This window comes from Pseudorca crassidens, chromosome 14 (assembly GCF_039906515.1).
Source record: "Pseudorca crassidens isolate mPseCra1 chromosome 14, mPseCra1.hap1, whole genome shotgun sequence".
Taxonomy (NCBI): domain Eukaryota; kingdom Metazoa; phylum Chordata; class Mammalia; order Artiodactyla; family Delphinidae; genus Pseudorca; species Pseudorca crassidens.
This window is the reverse complement of record NC_090309.1, coordinates 68,179,982-68,195,269: the sequence shown is the minus strand read 5'-3', so window position 1 is coordinate 68,195,269 and position 15,288 is coordinate 68,179,982. Positions and strand designations below refer to the sequence as shown.

General features: G+C 38.7%; 1 protein-coding gene across 5 annotated transcripts in view; it reads left to right on the top strand.

The window, feature by feature from the left end:
- LCLAT1 (lysocardiolipin acyltransferase 1) overlaps positions 1-15,288 on the top strand; it is a 193,002-nt gene that overhangs the window by 48,428 nt on the left and 129,286 nt on the right. For 4 of the 5 annotated variants that reach the window (XM_067703341.1, XM_067703340.1, XM_067703343.1 and 1 more), the window contains one exon: positions 12,375-12,543. The exons of the other annotated variant lie outside the window; for it this stretch is intronic. In XM_067703341.1, coding sequence (XP_067559442.1) covers positions 12,379-12,543 — 165 coding nt within the window. In that variant the 5' untranslated portion in view covers positions 12,375-12,378. The remainder of the gene's footprint in view (positions 1-12,374; positions 12,544-15,288) is intronic. 5 annotated transcript variants of the gene reach the window in all.

Genomic DNA, 15,288 nt, shown 5'->3' with positions numbered 1-15,288 from the left:
TAAAATGTGTAAACATAAATAAGGTCACTATAGGTGACAATGTTTAAATTTATTTATTTGTTTATATTTGGCTGCTTTGGGTCTTTGTTGCTGTGCACAGGCTTTCTCTAGTTGTGGTGAGTGGGGACTACTCTTCGTTGCGGTACCCGGGCTTCTCACTGTGGTGGCTTCTCTTGTTGTGTGGAGCACGGGCTCTAGGCGCACGGGCTTCAGTAGTTGCGGTTTGCGGGCTCAGTAGTTGTGGTTCACGGGCTTAGTTGCTCCGTGGCATGTGGGATCTTCATGGATCAGGGATCGAACCCGTGTCCCCTGCATTCGCAGGGGGATTCTTAACCACTGGGCCACAGGGAAGTCCTAAATTTATTTTTAATTAATAGTCTGCTTCCTAAAAGAATTTAAAGTGATTTACAATGAGACATATGGCAATAATGCCAATAAGAATAAAAATATAAGATTGTAAGAGGAGAAACAGATAATAATAACCATAATCTTTGCTTCTAAAATTGGATGTTAAATTTAGCTTTGAGCCTCTGTCTTTCGGGACTTGAAAGGAAAACAAATACAGTTGTCATTGGGGAATAAAGAAGCACACCATTTCATCAGTCGACAGATGTGTTTATGTTATTAGATTCCAGAAATGAAGACATGTTCATTAAAATCAGGTCATGCAAATTAACATGCATCCAGGGATTTAAAAATGTATTGGTGGATTTAAAAGAAATTAATCAGCTTATAAACATTTCACTTATGTTTGCGAAAAAACTAAATCAGTGCAATTGTATAAGTGAAGTATTCACCTAGTTTACAAAATTAGAACGTAAAGAGCATTTGCTTAAACTATTTAAATAGTTAACAGTTAATTTCTTTCAGTTTGTGGAATAATCTCAGTAATCAGGCTATGATTGTTTTAGCTGACTGTTAAAACGTTTTCATTTTCATTGTGAAGCGATATTTTGCAATAACTATTATTATATATCTTATATATGCAGTGATTGACATTAGTGGTCACGCTCTCATCTTATGTATTTGATTTTGTCACTTGAATCAGGATCAGCATGTTGCTTATTTATTTTGGAGCAGTCTTAGAAAAATTATAAACTTGTCCCATTTATTTGTCTCCACTGATTCCCAAGGACTGCTTTTTCTGGCAGAGTATTTGATCAGGGATTATAACAAAGAGAGATCATCCTAACCTGAATTAATGTGTTCTTAAAATTTTTATAATTAAGATATCTTTAATTGTAAATTATATGTTTATTCTTTGTAAAATTAGGTAATATAGAAATACATGAATTAACAAGTGAAAGCTGTGTTTTTTCCATTTCTACCTAAGATGGTAATCCCTAAAACCGTTTTTGTTGCTGTTGCTAATGTAGCATATAATTAGAAGAGTGTATGATATACAGTGTGTGTGCAGATTGGCAAAAATTGCCGCTGATAGAATAGTCCAAAAGTCATTGTTGGTGAACATATAAATAGCCACCATACTTAAGAAATAGAATATTACCAGTACCTTTAGAAGCCTCCTGTGTGCCCCACCATGACAGCTAGTATCCTTTTATGTTGATTGTTCTTTTACTTTAAAATTTTACCTATCTATGTATCCCTATACAATTTATTTATTTATTTATTGAGAACTTGAGAAGTCAGCGTAATCTATCGAACACTGCCATCAAACACTGCTGCCATCAGAAAGATGAAGGCTTCTACAGGTACAGAGTCTCTGGGTGATAGTCAGACCTCAGCTTCCCAGAGGATTCACCAGACAGATCCTTTTTTAGGGGAAGGCAGTGAGCAGGTTCATGCATAAATAAGTCCTGGAAAACTACTGTGGAGGGCTCACCACAGTCAGGACTCTGCAGGTGTTGACTCTCGGGTAGGAATAATGCTTCTAAATTCACCATGCCCTCCCACCACCTCTCAGGAGTAGGTCAGAGCAGAGTACTTAGGATAGATAAAATGAGTGTCATCAGCTGATCTGGCAGCTGTGTATGGAAGAGAGAACAGGAAGTTTACTAGCACATGTTCAAGAAGCCAAGTACAGATTAGAATCTGTGCCAGCTTTACCTGGGCATTCTGTTCTTGGCTCAGAAAAAGATGGTTTGTTTAGCAGCAAGGATTTTGATGATACAGCTTTCAAAGAGTCTTTCTCTTGAGTCACCCTCCCCCAGTTTGTTTAGATTGGATGCCTTCTCTGTTTTATGTATGACTGTCACCCTGGAATCTCCCTTCATGATCATTTTGGAGGTTCTCACATGTGTTGGATCTCTTGTTTCCTGTATTTCAAGTCTCCCTCAGTCTTGTTTACTCTTTTGTTTTAGCAGAGCCCGTTTTCCAATAGCTTCTTGAAAAAAGATTGTATGGGAGGTAACTTTGAGACCTTGCGATAGTGTTTTTACTATCCTTACACTTGATTGAAAGAGTGACTGGATGGAATAATTTTCTTGAGAATTTTGTAGGCATTGTTCTGTTTTCATCTTGCTTCTGGTATTGCTGCCGAGTCCAAATCCAGTCTAATTTTTGATCCTTTACATGTGACCCATTTTCATCCCCTCCAGAGGTTTTGTAGAATGTCCATCATTTCCTGTGTTTGGAAAGTTACAGCGATGTGCCCTGGTGAGCATTTGTTTTCATCCATTATCCTAGCTTTCAGTAGGCTCTGTTAATGTGGAGTGTCATGTCCTCCTGTTCTGGGGAGTTTCTATGAATTATTTTGTTGCTGATTTCCTCCCCTCCAGTTTCTCACTACTTTCTTTTTGAGGCTTATACGATTTGCCTATGAGACCTCTGTCTTGGTCCTCTAATATTCTTTCTACTTTCCATCTCTTCATCTTCTGCTTGACTTTTGGGGGGATTTCTTCAGCTTTATTGTCTAACTCTTCTGTTGAGTGTTTCATTTTTGCTAATGTTTTTACTAAACATTTGCTGTGTTTTAAACTTACAGTAGCTCTCATTCTCTGAATGTTTCCATTCTTCATTTTATTTAAAATTTTTTTCCCCACAAGTACCTACCAGATGCAGTATTTCTTGTCTTTCTGAAAATGTTAAAGATAGTTTTTTTCTCCCTGAATAGTTTCTTTCAGGTATACTTTTTTCTGTTTGTTTTGGTATCTAATGTCATGTTAAAGTGTTTTCCTCAGATGTCTCATAATCTACGCACAGTAAAAAATAGGGGACTTACAAAGAAGCTTGCATACTGGTGAGGGTTATATGAACTTTGGGCTTCACTGCAGGGTGATTAGCTGGAATTTTTATTACAGCTAATAAAAAGGGAACCACCAGTGTTTCTATATTTTCATCTTTCCTCATGGTCTGGTCAGACTCCTCAGAGAAGTGTGCTCCAGTAAGTCAGCATAGAGCTGTGCTATTCATATTCAATACAGCAGCCACGTGTGGCTATTTAAATTTTTTATTTGTTTTTTGTTTTGTCTTGTTTTATTTATTTATTTTACATCTTTATTGGAGTATAATTGCTTTACAATGGTGTGTTAGTTTCTGCTTTATAACAAAGTGAATCAGTTATACATATACATATGTTCCCATATCTCTTCCCTCTTGTGTCTCCCTCCCTCCCACCCTCCCTATCCCACCCCTCCAGGTGGTCACAAAGCACAGAGCTGATCTCTCTGTGCTCTGCGGCTGCTTCCCACTAGCTATCTGTTTTACGTTTGGTAGTGTATATGTCCATGCCTCTCTCCCGCTTTGTCACAGCTTACCCTTCCCCCTCCCCATATCCTTAAGTCCATTCTCTAGTAGGTCTGTGTCTTTATTCCTGTCTTACCCCTAGGTTCTTCATGACATTTTTTTTTCTTAAATTCCATATATATGTGTTAGCATACGGTATTTGTCTTTCTCTTTCTGACTTACTTCACTCTGTATGACAGACTCTAGGTCTATCCACCTCATTACAAATAGCTCAATTTCGTTTCTTTTTATGGCTGAGTAATATTCCATTGTATATATGTCCCACATCTTCTTTATCCATTCATCTGATGATGGACACTTAGGTTGTTTCCATCTCCGGGCTATTGTAAATAGAGCTGCAATGAACATTTTGGTACATGACTCTTTTTGAATTATGGTTTTCTCAGGGTATATGCCCAGTAGTGGGATTGCTGGGTCGTATGGTAGTTCTGTTTTTAGTTTTAAGGAACCTCCATACTGTTCTCCATAGTGGCTGTACCAGTTCACATTCCCACCAGCAGTCCAAGAGTGTTCCCTTTTCTCCACACCCTCTCCAGCATTTAAATTTAAATACCATTAAATTAATAATTCAGTTCTCCAGTTGAACAAGCCAAATTTCAAGGGCTCAGTGGCCACATGTAGTTAATGGCAGCCATGTTGGACAGCACAGCTATTGAACATTTCCATCATTGCAGAAAGGTTTATTGGAGTGCACTGGACTAGGACTAAAATCTTGTTGCAGTCATTTGAAAGGTCCGTGAGGGAAGACTTTGTGGGGTCTTAGCATTCACGATTCAGTAGGTATATGGTTACTTAACCCCACAGAGCAGTTACTCCCTCAGCTGTGTGTCCCCACAGCCCAGAAACTCTGTTTTACTTTCTCAGATAAGACAAAGGCTGAAACAATATGCTTAACTCTTCATATTACTTTTATAACTCAGTATTTACTTTTTGGCCTTTAAGTCTTACTGGTCCCAGTTCTGGATTCTCCATTGCATTTTCCAGGAATGCCCCTGGTAATAGGTCTTTTTTTTTTTTTTTTTTGCTGTACGCGGGCCGCCCACTGTTGTGGCCTCTCCCATTGCGGAGCACAGGCTCCGGACGTGCAGGCTCAGCGGCCATGGTTCACGGGCCCAGCCGCTCCGCGGCATGTGGGATCTTCCCGGACCGGGGCACGAACCCGTGTCCCCTGCATCGGCAGGCGGACTCTCAACCACTGTGCCACCAGGGAAGCCCTATAGCAAGGTCTTTTGATAATAAAACCTCCAATTTATAAATCCACTATGGTACATGTGCGGTAAGTAGAACAGAGTAAAGGCCCATTGAGATTAGGATACTGGATAGTTGGCCAGATTATTACTACCTAAATGATTTGTGTTTTTTTTTTTTTTTTTGCGGCATGCGGGCCCCTCACTGCTGCGGCCCGTCCCGCCGCGGAGCACAGGCTCGGGACGCGCAGGCCCAGCGGCCATGGCCCACGGGCCCAGCCGCTCCACGGCATGCAGGATCCTCCCGGACCGGGGCACGAACCCGTGTCCCCTGCATCGGCAGGCGGACTCCCAACCACTGTACCACCAGGGAACCCCTGATTTGTTTTTTTGGCACTAGTTTTGCAATATTCAAATTTCAACATTGAGTTTCATCAAAGTTACAGATTACTTACATGTCATGAACCTTTGGGTTGTTCATGAATATGAATCTGTAGGTGTTAAGTATGTAAATACCGAGAGCCTTTTGTAAAGTGCCTGGCAAATATTAGGTGCTCAAAATTTGAGGGAATTGTTCCTGACTTCCTCACCTGTGAGCATCCTGGTTAAGTGGCGTGGTCACGATCATCAGGCTGTTGAGAGGTGGAACTGGATCAGGTGCTCCTGGTTCACAGACTTCTTTGATACCAGCATCTGTCAATGCTGGATTTTTGCTGACAGTCTCATGCACCGTTTTAGAGGGCAGAGAAGCTCTTTGCTCTTAATCAGTATACAGGTTGGTTTTATTGAGTCCAGGCTTATCTACACCATGTCACTTTTGACATTTATTCTAAAACATGAGTCATACGCCTTAGGTTTTTTCCCACCCATGGTGACATGCTCAAGGTGGTATTCTTGTCTATCCTGCCCTGGGTGTGTGCACTTTGTCTTTAGGACCAGGGTCTTCTTGATTTCTTGCAGCTCCCCGATGTGTACCCTATACCTCATTAATACATAATGAGTTACAGTTCCTTGTTTAAGCCATGCTGTTTCAAATTTCTGTGACTCTACATGTTCTTTTTGTTTTTTGTTTTAAATTTATTTATTTATTTGTTTTTATTTTTGGCTGTGTTGGGTCTTCGTTGCTGTGCGCCGGCCTTCTCTAGTTGCAGCTAGCTGGGGCTACTCTTCGTTGTGGTGCGTGGGCTTCTCATTGTCGTGGCTTCTCTTATTGCGGAGCATGGGCTCTAGGCACGCGGGCTTCAGTAGTTGTGGCATGTGAGCTCTAGAGCGCAGGCTTAGTAGTTGTGGAGCACCGGCTTAGTTGCTCTTAGTTGCTCTCCGGCTTAGTTGCTTAGATGTGGGATCTTCCCGGACCAGGGTTTGAACCCGTGTCTCCTGCATTGGCAGGCGGATTCTTAACCACTGTGCCACCAGGGAAGCCCTACATGTTTTTTTTTATTGTCTGGAGTAATCTCTCCTCTCCCGCAATTTCTGATCCTCTAAGTGTCTAACAGCTTCTTTAATCCCTTTTAGCAGAGCTCATCTTGCCTTGGTTTGACCTATCCTTAACACCTGTTACATACCTCTATTACAGTATGTATCATACCAAACTGCAGTCGTTCCTTAACACACTTAGCTTCCCTCCTAGACTATGAGAGCAATGCTTGTTAATACTTGAATTGTTATGTGAATTTAAAAACTAAGGAAATTTTATGAAGTAAAACGTTTTTCCTTCCTGAGCAAGGAACTGTAAGTATCCCTAATACATTCCCTTAATCCTTGTCAGGGAGTATCCTCCTACATTGTCATACTCTAGGAATAATATATGCAACTGAACAAGAGTCCAGGTGGGCTCTGTTTTGGTTCCTGCCTTTGCTTGGCATTGTAGTCATTGGAACCACAGATGGTTAGACAAGGGCAAGCATCAGAATCAGAATCATATTATGAGCTAGGAGGTTAGTGGGTAAGAGATCTTAACTCATTGTGAAGGGACAGTGGTCTTAAGGGGAAAAGTTCCTGGGTTACACTGAAGTAGGCATAGCTTTTTAAGAAGATCTACAGTTTAGTTCTATGTATCTGTACTCGGCAATAAAATGGCTATGCCATTTTAAAACGATGATTATTTCTTTTCCAAATGGCTTTTATTTTTTGAGAATGCTATCAGTATTATACAAAGAATGCACAGAAATATTAAATTACGGTGTTTGTGATTACCTTTGCAGTGATGTGGCCCTTACTTTAAAGGATTTTAAAAGATTAGGTGGTTCATTTACCAGTTATTTAACCAGATTTCTTTCCAGCAGAAGCTGGCAACCCCCATCCTCAGCTCTCCCCAAGTTTTTGTATGCTATATGTTAAGTACTAGGGAGTGTTAAGAAAAGACGTTAGATTTCCTCACTAAGTTCCTATAAACTTCACTAACATTCAGAATAATTTTTGCATGAGATATTAAAAATTTAGTTTAGATTTATGACATCTTGATTTTGTATAGTGTTTAAAGTGTGTGTGTTTAATTACAAAAGAAGTATGTGCTTGAAAAAGAACATAATGTTGAATTTTAGACTGAGCATGGACTCTGACACCAAATTACCTGGATTCACATCCCAGCTCTGCCATTTACTAGCTGTATAATCTTGACTTAACCACTTTGTGCCTCAGTATCCTTATATATAAAGTGTGGGGTAATGAAAATATCTACACCATGGGATTATTGTATTAAACAGGTTCACACATTTAAAGTATATGAAACAGTGCCTGGCGTATTCTAAAAGCTTGACATAGTTTAGATGTCATTATAATTGAAATAATCCAGACGTGTAGAATTCCCCAGATCATAAGAGCTTAATGAATATTCTATCAGATTTCATCTCACATAGCATAATCTTTTTAATTTAGTTCTTAATCTGCATACAGTAAAAATCAGTAAATATACGTTTTGTGAGCTTCAACAAATGCATAGTCTTGTAACCGTCACTGCAATTGGGAAATAGAACAGTTTCCTCAACCCCTAAAACTTCCCTTGTGCTGCCCCTTCACAGTCAAACACTCCCCCTACCCCTAACCTTTTGACAACCACTGATCTGTTCCCTCCGTATAGTTTTGCCTTTTCCAGAATGTCATATAAATGAAAACATACAGTTAAAAAGAAATCATGCCTTTTGAGCCTGGCTTCCTTCACTCAGCATAATGCATTTGACGTTAACCCCAGATGTTGCATGTATCAGTCATATGTTTTTTCACTGCTGAGTAGTATTCCTTTCTATGGATTTATTAGAATGTGTTTATCCCCTCACCCGTGACTGACATTTGGGTTGTTTCTAGTTTTTTGCAATTATGAATAATCCTGCTGAAAACAATTGTGTGCAGGTTTGTGTGTCAACGTAAGTTTTCAATTTGTCCTGGATATTCAGTAGTGGGATTGCTGGGTTATATCGTAAATGTACATTTAATATTTTAAGAAACTGTAAAGCTGTTTTCCAATGTGGCCATACCATTTTGCGTTCCCACCAGCAATACGTGTGAGTTCTGGTTGCTCTGCATCCTTACCAGCACTTGGTTTAGCCAGTTTTTGGTTTTTTAAAATTTTATTTATTCTAAATAAGCATGTAGTAGCATAGTTCTTAACCAAGTTTTCTATCAAATCCTTGAGACTTGGAAGAAGAGAGAGAACAGGGCTAGATTAAATGCAGAGTTCATAAGGAGGGGCTGGAGAGACTGTTAGGTTTGTAAGAGCTTGGTATGTCTGTCATGTTCACTGTTGTATCCCCAAATAACTGGCACTGGGCCTGACACACAGTAGGAATCTCTTTGCATGTTTATTGAATCACTGTACACATGATTGAGAGGTTAGGGAAGAAACAGAAGTAGGATGGAAAAGTAATTTTAGATGAGACTTGGTTTGAGTAATCCCAGTATATTCACGTGACGCATCTCTTAACTCTTCTGGTCCTTAGCTTCATCGCTGTAAATTGAAAAGATTCTGTTAGATGATACCTAAGCTCCTTTAACTATAATTTTTTTCCTTTTAATGACATCGAATGAGAAGTAGTTCAGTAAGTGAGGAAGAAGCATGTCAGAGCCTTTGATGGGGAAGTAGTTGTATATGGATGTAATGTGAAGTATAGCCCTTCAGGGAGTTGAGGGGTGAGTATCTAAACAGAGAGCTAGCTAATGACAGAAACGAACAGTAGATTTAAAAAAAGGTAGTTACAGGGGGGTTTTCAAATCGAGTAGTAGCATTGCAGGGATATTTTGGGGGCAGGGGTTATGAAAGGAAATAGGGGTTGAGAATACTAAATTCAGCAGCTCTTTTTAAATTATTACTTTAGACTGGACAGAAGTGGCCTATAGTGTCTTTTAATGCAAAGAGGAGGAGCTGAGCCTCAGAGAAAGCAAAGCCAAGGCTGTGTAGCACTACAGACCATCCTGGGCCCTGTGTGAGCAAATTGTTTGGCTACTGTTTTCCAGTGTGCTTTTTCTGCACCCTCACTCCCTCAACCCGCTTCTTAGAAGTTCCGATCTAGAGTTTAGCAGAAAGCCAGTTCTTAGCAGATACTTGTTCTGTTTGTACTTTGAAGGATTTTGTGTATAACACTGTCAAGTATTGGTAGAGATTTAAAAATATACCAAATATGCAGAAAAACTTGATTCGGTGTAAGAGACTTGACCTGTTTTGTTTGTCTGACTGACATTTTTTAAAGCACCATGACATTTGAAATTTTATTTCTTTTTCCTGTTGTGATTCTTTTCAAATATTCAGAGGTCTTAATTGCTGAAATACCTTTTTAAAAAAAAATTATTTTACTTATTTTATTTTTGGCTGCGCTGGGTCTTCATTGCTGCGCGCGGGCTTTCTCTAGTTGCGGCAAGCGGGGTCTCCTCTTTGTTGCAGTGCACGGGCTTCTCATTGTGGTGGCTTCTCTTGTTGCGGAGCATGGGCTCTAGGTGCACTGGCTTCAGTAGTTGTGGCACGCAGGCTCAGTAGTAGTGGTGCATGGGCTTAGTTGCTCCGTGGCATGTGGGATCTTCCTGGACCAGGGCTCGAACCTGTGTCCCCCGCGTTGGCAGGTGGACTCCTAACCACTGCACAACCAGGGAAGCCCTGAAATACCTTTTTTTAATATATAAATTTTAAGGCCATTATTGTTACCATGGTTTTAATGTTTCCCACGGTTTTATTATCCTGAAGCAAACCATGTTTTTGCTCTAATAGAGTTTAGGTTGTAAAATCAAATGTTTGATTATTCATTTTAGACTGTGCTTCCAACAGTTTATTTTTAAAACATCAATATTTTGTTCATCTGGTTATGAGGACCCTCAAAAGTAATCCATTGGCAAATAATTAAGAAAGTGAGTGAGGAGTCTGACTTCTACTTAATCTTTCAGCTCATAAAGACCAAATGCCCAAAGATATTACTTTTAGGTTCTAATGTAAAGAATTAATATTTCTAGATTTAACAAATTCTTTTTTAGTGCACTCTGTAAAATTGCCATCACTTTCAGGCACAGTCACCCTTAGGAAGCTGTTCTGCAGTTCTTAGTCCATTAAATCTACTTGTTAGACCTGTAGGTCATGTAAGAGATAAAAAAAAAACGAACTCTGGAATATTTTAAAATTTTGCGTTGGATAACGTCTTGGAAAAGAAAATATACAGTTTTATGTTAATACTAATAAGTAGAACAAAAAGCAAGGCTTTTTAAACAGCTTTTTTCTTTTTTTGGGGAAGTCAGTTGAGAGTATCTCTTTTTTTTCTTTATTTCAATTTAAAAAAAGAGAAAAGTTGATTTTATAATGTGTTAGTTTCTGCTATACAGCAGAGTGATTCAGTTATACATATATGTATTCTTTTTCATATTCTTTTCCATTATGGTTTATTACAGAATATTGAATTTAATTCCCTGTGCTATACAGCAAGACGTTGTTTACCTTGTTGTTGTACTGCTAATCCAAAACGCCTACCGCTTCCCTCCCCCACCCCCTTTCCCCTTTGGTAAACATAAGTTTGTTTTCTATGACTGAGTCTGTTTCTGTTTCATAAATAAGTTCATTTGTGTCATATTTTAGATTCCATGTATAAGTGATAGCATATGGTATTTGTCTTTCTGATTTACTTCACTTAGTATGATAATCTCTAGGTCCATCCATGTTGCTGTAAATGGCATTATTTCATTACTTTTTATGACTGAGTAGTACTCCATTTTGTATATATAACTCATCTTCTTTGTCTGTTCATCTGTCAGTGGACATTTAGGTTGCTTCTGTGTCTTGACTGTTTTAAATAGTACTACTGTGAACACTGAGGTGCACATATCTTTTCGGATTTTGGTTTTCTCTGGATAAATGCCCAGGAGTGGGATTGCTTGATCATATGGTAGCTCTATTTTTAGTTTTTGAAGGAACCTCCATACTGTTTTCCATGATGGCTGCACCAATTTACGTTCCCACCAACAGTGTAGGAAGGTTCTCTTTTCTCCACATGCTCTCCAGCATTTGTTTCAGTGGCCATTCTGACCAGTGTGAGGTACCTCATGGTAGTTTTGATTTGTATTTCTCTAATAATTAGTGATGTTGAGCATCTTTTCATGTGCCTATTGAGAATCTGTATGTCTTCTTTGGAGAAGTATTTATTTAGGTTTTCTGCCCATTTTTTGATTGGGTTGTTTTTTTGTTATTGAATTGTATGAGCTGTTTGTATATTTTGGTAATTAAGGCCTTGTCAGTCAAATTGTTGGCAGATATTTTCTCCCATTTGTAGGTTGTCTTTTCGTTTGTTTGTGGTTTCCTTTGCAATATAAAAGCTTATAGGTTTGATTAGTTCCCATTTGTTTATTTTTGCTTTTATTTCTGTTGCCTTGGGAGACTGACCCAAGGAAACTAAGGAAACATTGCTAAGTCAGGGAATGTTTCGCCTGTGTTCTCTTCTAGGAGTTTTATGGTGTCATGTCCTATATTTAATCCATTTTGAGTTTATATTTGTGTATGATGTGAGGGTATGTTCTAACTTCATTGATTAACGTGTGGCTGTCCAGCTTTCCCAGCACCACTTGCTGAAGAGATTGTTTTTTCTCCATTGTATATTTTTGCTTGCATTGTCAAAGATTTTTGTTTTTTGCTTTTTTTGGCTGCACCACCTGGCATGCAGAACCTTAGTTCCCCAGCCAGGGATCCAATCTGTGCCCCCTGCAGTGGAAGCACAGAGTCCTAGCCACTGGACCATCAGGGATTTCCTGTCGAAGATTAATTGACCATAGGTGTGTGGGTTTATTTCTGGGCTTTGTATTCTGTTCCATTGATAAATATATCTGTTTTGGGGGAGAGTATCCATTTCTAATGTTCTGACTTGTTAGACCTGTAGGTCATGTAAGAGGGCATTCAAGCTCATATTCTTTATCAGGGCCTATTCTGTAGCCCTATAATTAAAGATTATTACATGTATCATTCTGAAATTGAATTTGGACAGTTACAGTAACAAAATATATCGTTTTTTTTGTGTCTTTCAGAATCATGGTGTCATGGAGAGGGATATACTTTATACTCACTCTGTTTTGGGGAAGCTTTTTTGGAAGCATTTTCATGCTGGGTCCCTTTTTACCTTTGATGTTTATAAACCCATCTTGGTATCGCTGGATCAACAACCGCCTTGTGGCAACCTGGCTCACGCTACCTGTGGTAAGTTAAACAGCAGAGAAAGAGACCATACCAAAGAGACCGTACCAAAGTGACCATACCAAAGTGGCCTAGCCTATTGATTTGTATTTTGTTAGAGTCAGATTTAGTCAAATATTAGAAGAAACATATTCGTGTTACATAAGAAGCACATTAGTTTTTGTATTTCCCCCTTTAAATGAAAGAGAGAAATGAAGTAATTCGTGTCCTTGAGATAAAATATGTATTTAAGGGCTATATTCCAAAGTTGAGTTTCTTCCATATTCCTAATGAATTTTATTTTCCTTCATTGGGGTATACTTCAGTAAAATGCAAAAATCTAAAGATGCAGACTGAAGAGTTTTTACATTGTTAATTTTATATTGCATTTCCGTTTATTGTATTTATTTATTTATTTCTATTTATTTATTTTATTTTTGGCTGCATTGGGTCTTTGTTGCTGCGTGCAGGTTTTCTCTGGTTGTGGCAAGCGGGGGCTACTCTTCATCGTGGTGTGCGGGCTTCTCATTGCGGTGGCTTCTCTTGTTGCGGAGCACGAGCCTTAGGCACATGGGCTTCAGTAGTTGTGGCACACAGGCTCAGTAGTTGTGGTTCACAGGCTCTAGAATGCAGGCTCAGTAGTTGTGGCACATGGGCTTAGTTGCTCTGCAGCCTGTGGGATCTTGCCAGACCAGGGCTTGAACCCGTGTCCCCTGCATTGGCAGGAGGATTCTTAACCACTGCACCACCAGGGAAGCCCTATTCTATTTTATTTTGTATTTCTCATGCTGCTTCTTTTTTTTGGTCTTATTTATTTATTTAATATACATGTATCTATTCTTTTTCAAATTCTTTTCCCATTTAGGTTATTACAGAATATTGAGCAGAGTTCCCTGTGCTGTACAGTAGGTCCTTGTTGGTTATCTCTTTTAAATATAATGTATGTATATGTCAATCCCAAACTCCCAGTTTATCCTCTCCCCCCCACTCCTTCCCCTTTGGTAACCATAAGTTTGTGAGTGTGTTTCTGGATAAGTGCATTTGTATCTTTTTTTTTTTTTTTTAAGATTCCGCATACAAGCAATATCATATGATATTTGTCTTTCTCTGTCTGACTTACTTCACTTAGTATGATAATCTCCAGGTCTATCCATGTTGTTGCAAATGGCATTATTTCATTCTTTTTAATGGCAGAGTAATATTCCATTGTATGTATGTACCACATCTTTATCCATTAATCGGTCAACGGACATTAGGTTGCTTCCATGTCTTGCCTATCATAAACAGTGCTGCAATGAACATTGGGGTGCATGTATGCTTTTGAACCATAGTTTTATCCAGATATATGCCCAGGAGTGGGATTGCTGGATCATATGGTAGTTCTGTTTTTAGTTTTCTAAGGACGCTCCATACTGTTTTCCATAGTGGCTCTACCAATTTACATTCCCGCTAACAGTGTAGGAGGCTTCCATTTTCTCCACACCCTCTCCATCATTTATTGTTTGTAGATTTTTTGATGATGGCCATTCTGATCGGTGTGACGTGATATCTCATTGTAGTTTTGATTTGCATTTCTCTAATAATTAGCAATGTTGAGCATCTTTTCATGTGCCTCTGGGCCTGTGTTTCCTTACTGATTTTCTGTCTGGATGATCTGTTCATTGTTAAAAGTGGGGTGTTAGAGTCCCCCACTATTATTGTGTTACTGTCGATTTCTCCTTTTATGACTGTTAGCATTTGCCTTATATATTGAGGTGCTCCTATGTTGGGTGCATATATACTTGTAATTGTTATTTCTTCTCGGATTGATCCCTTCATCATTATGTAGTGTCCTTCTTTGTCTCTTGTAACAGTCTTTATTTTAAAGTCTTTTTGTCTGATATGAGTATTGCTACTCCAGCTTTCTTTTGATTTCCATTTGCATGGAATACCTTCTTCCATCCCCTCTCTTTCAGTCTGTATGTGTCCCTAGATCTGAAGTGGGTCTCTTGTAGACAGCAAATATACGGGTCTTGTTTTTGTATCCATTCAGCCTTTGTCTTTTAGTTGGAGCATTTAACCCATTTACATTTAAGGTAATTATCTATATGTATGTTCCTGTTACCATTTTCTTTATTGTTTTGGGTTTGTCTTTGTAGGTCTGTTTCTTCTCTTGTGTTTCTTGCCTAGAGATGTTCCTTTAGCATTTGTTGTAAAGCTGGTTTGGTGGTGCTTATTAATTCTCTTAGCTTTTGCTTGTCTGTAAAGCTTTTGATTTCTCTGTTGAATATGAATGCGATCCTTGCTGGGTAGAGTAATCTTGTTTGTAGGTTTTTCCCTTTCGTCACTTTAAACATATCCTGCCACTCCCTTCTGGCCTGCATAGTTTCTGCTGAAAAATCACCTGATAACCTTATGGGGATTCCCTTGTATGTTATTTGTTGCTTTTCCCTTGTTGCTTTTAATATTTTTTCTTTGTATTTAATTTTTGACAGTCTTTTGGTTGAGGTATTTAATCCATTTAAGTTTAAGGTAATTATCAATATGTATGTTCTTACTGCAATGTTGTTTTTTGTTTTTGTAGGTTTTTTTTCATCCCTTCCTCTTTTGTTCTCTTCTCTTAGGCTTTTATGACTAATCTTAGTGTTGTGTTTGGATTCCTTTTTCTTTTTTGTGTGCGTATCTATTGTAGATTTTTGGTGTGTGTTTACCACGAGGTTTTGAATAGCACTCTGTATATAAAAAGCATTGTTTTAATTTGCTGGTCTTTTCATTTCAAATGCATTTTCA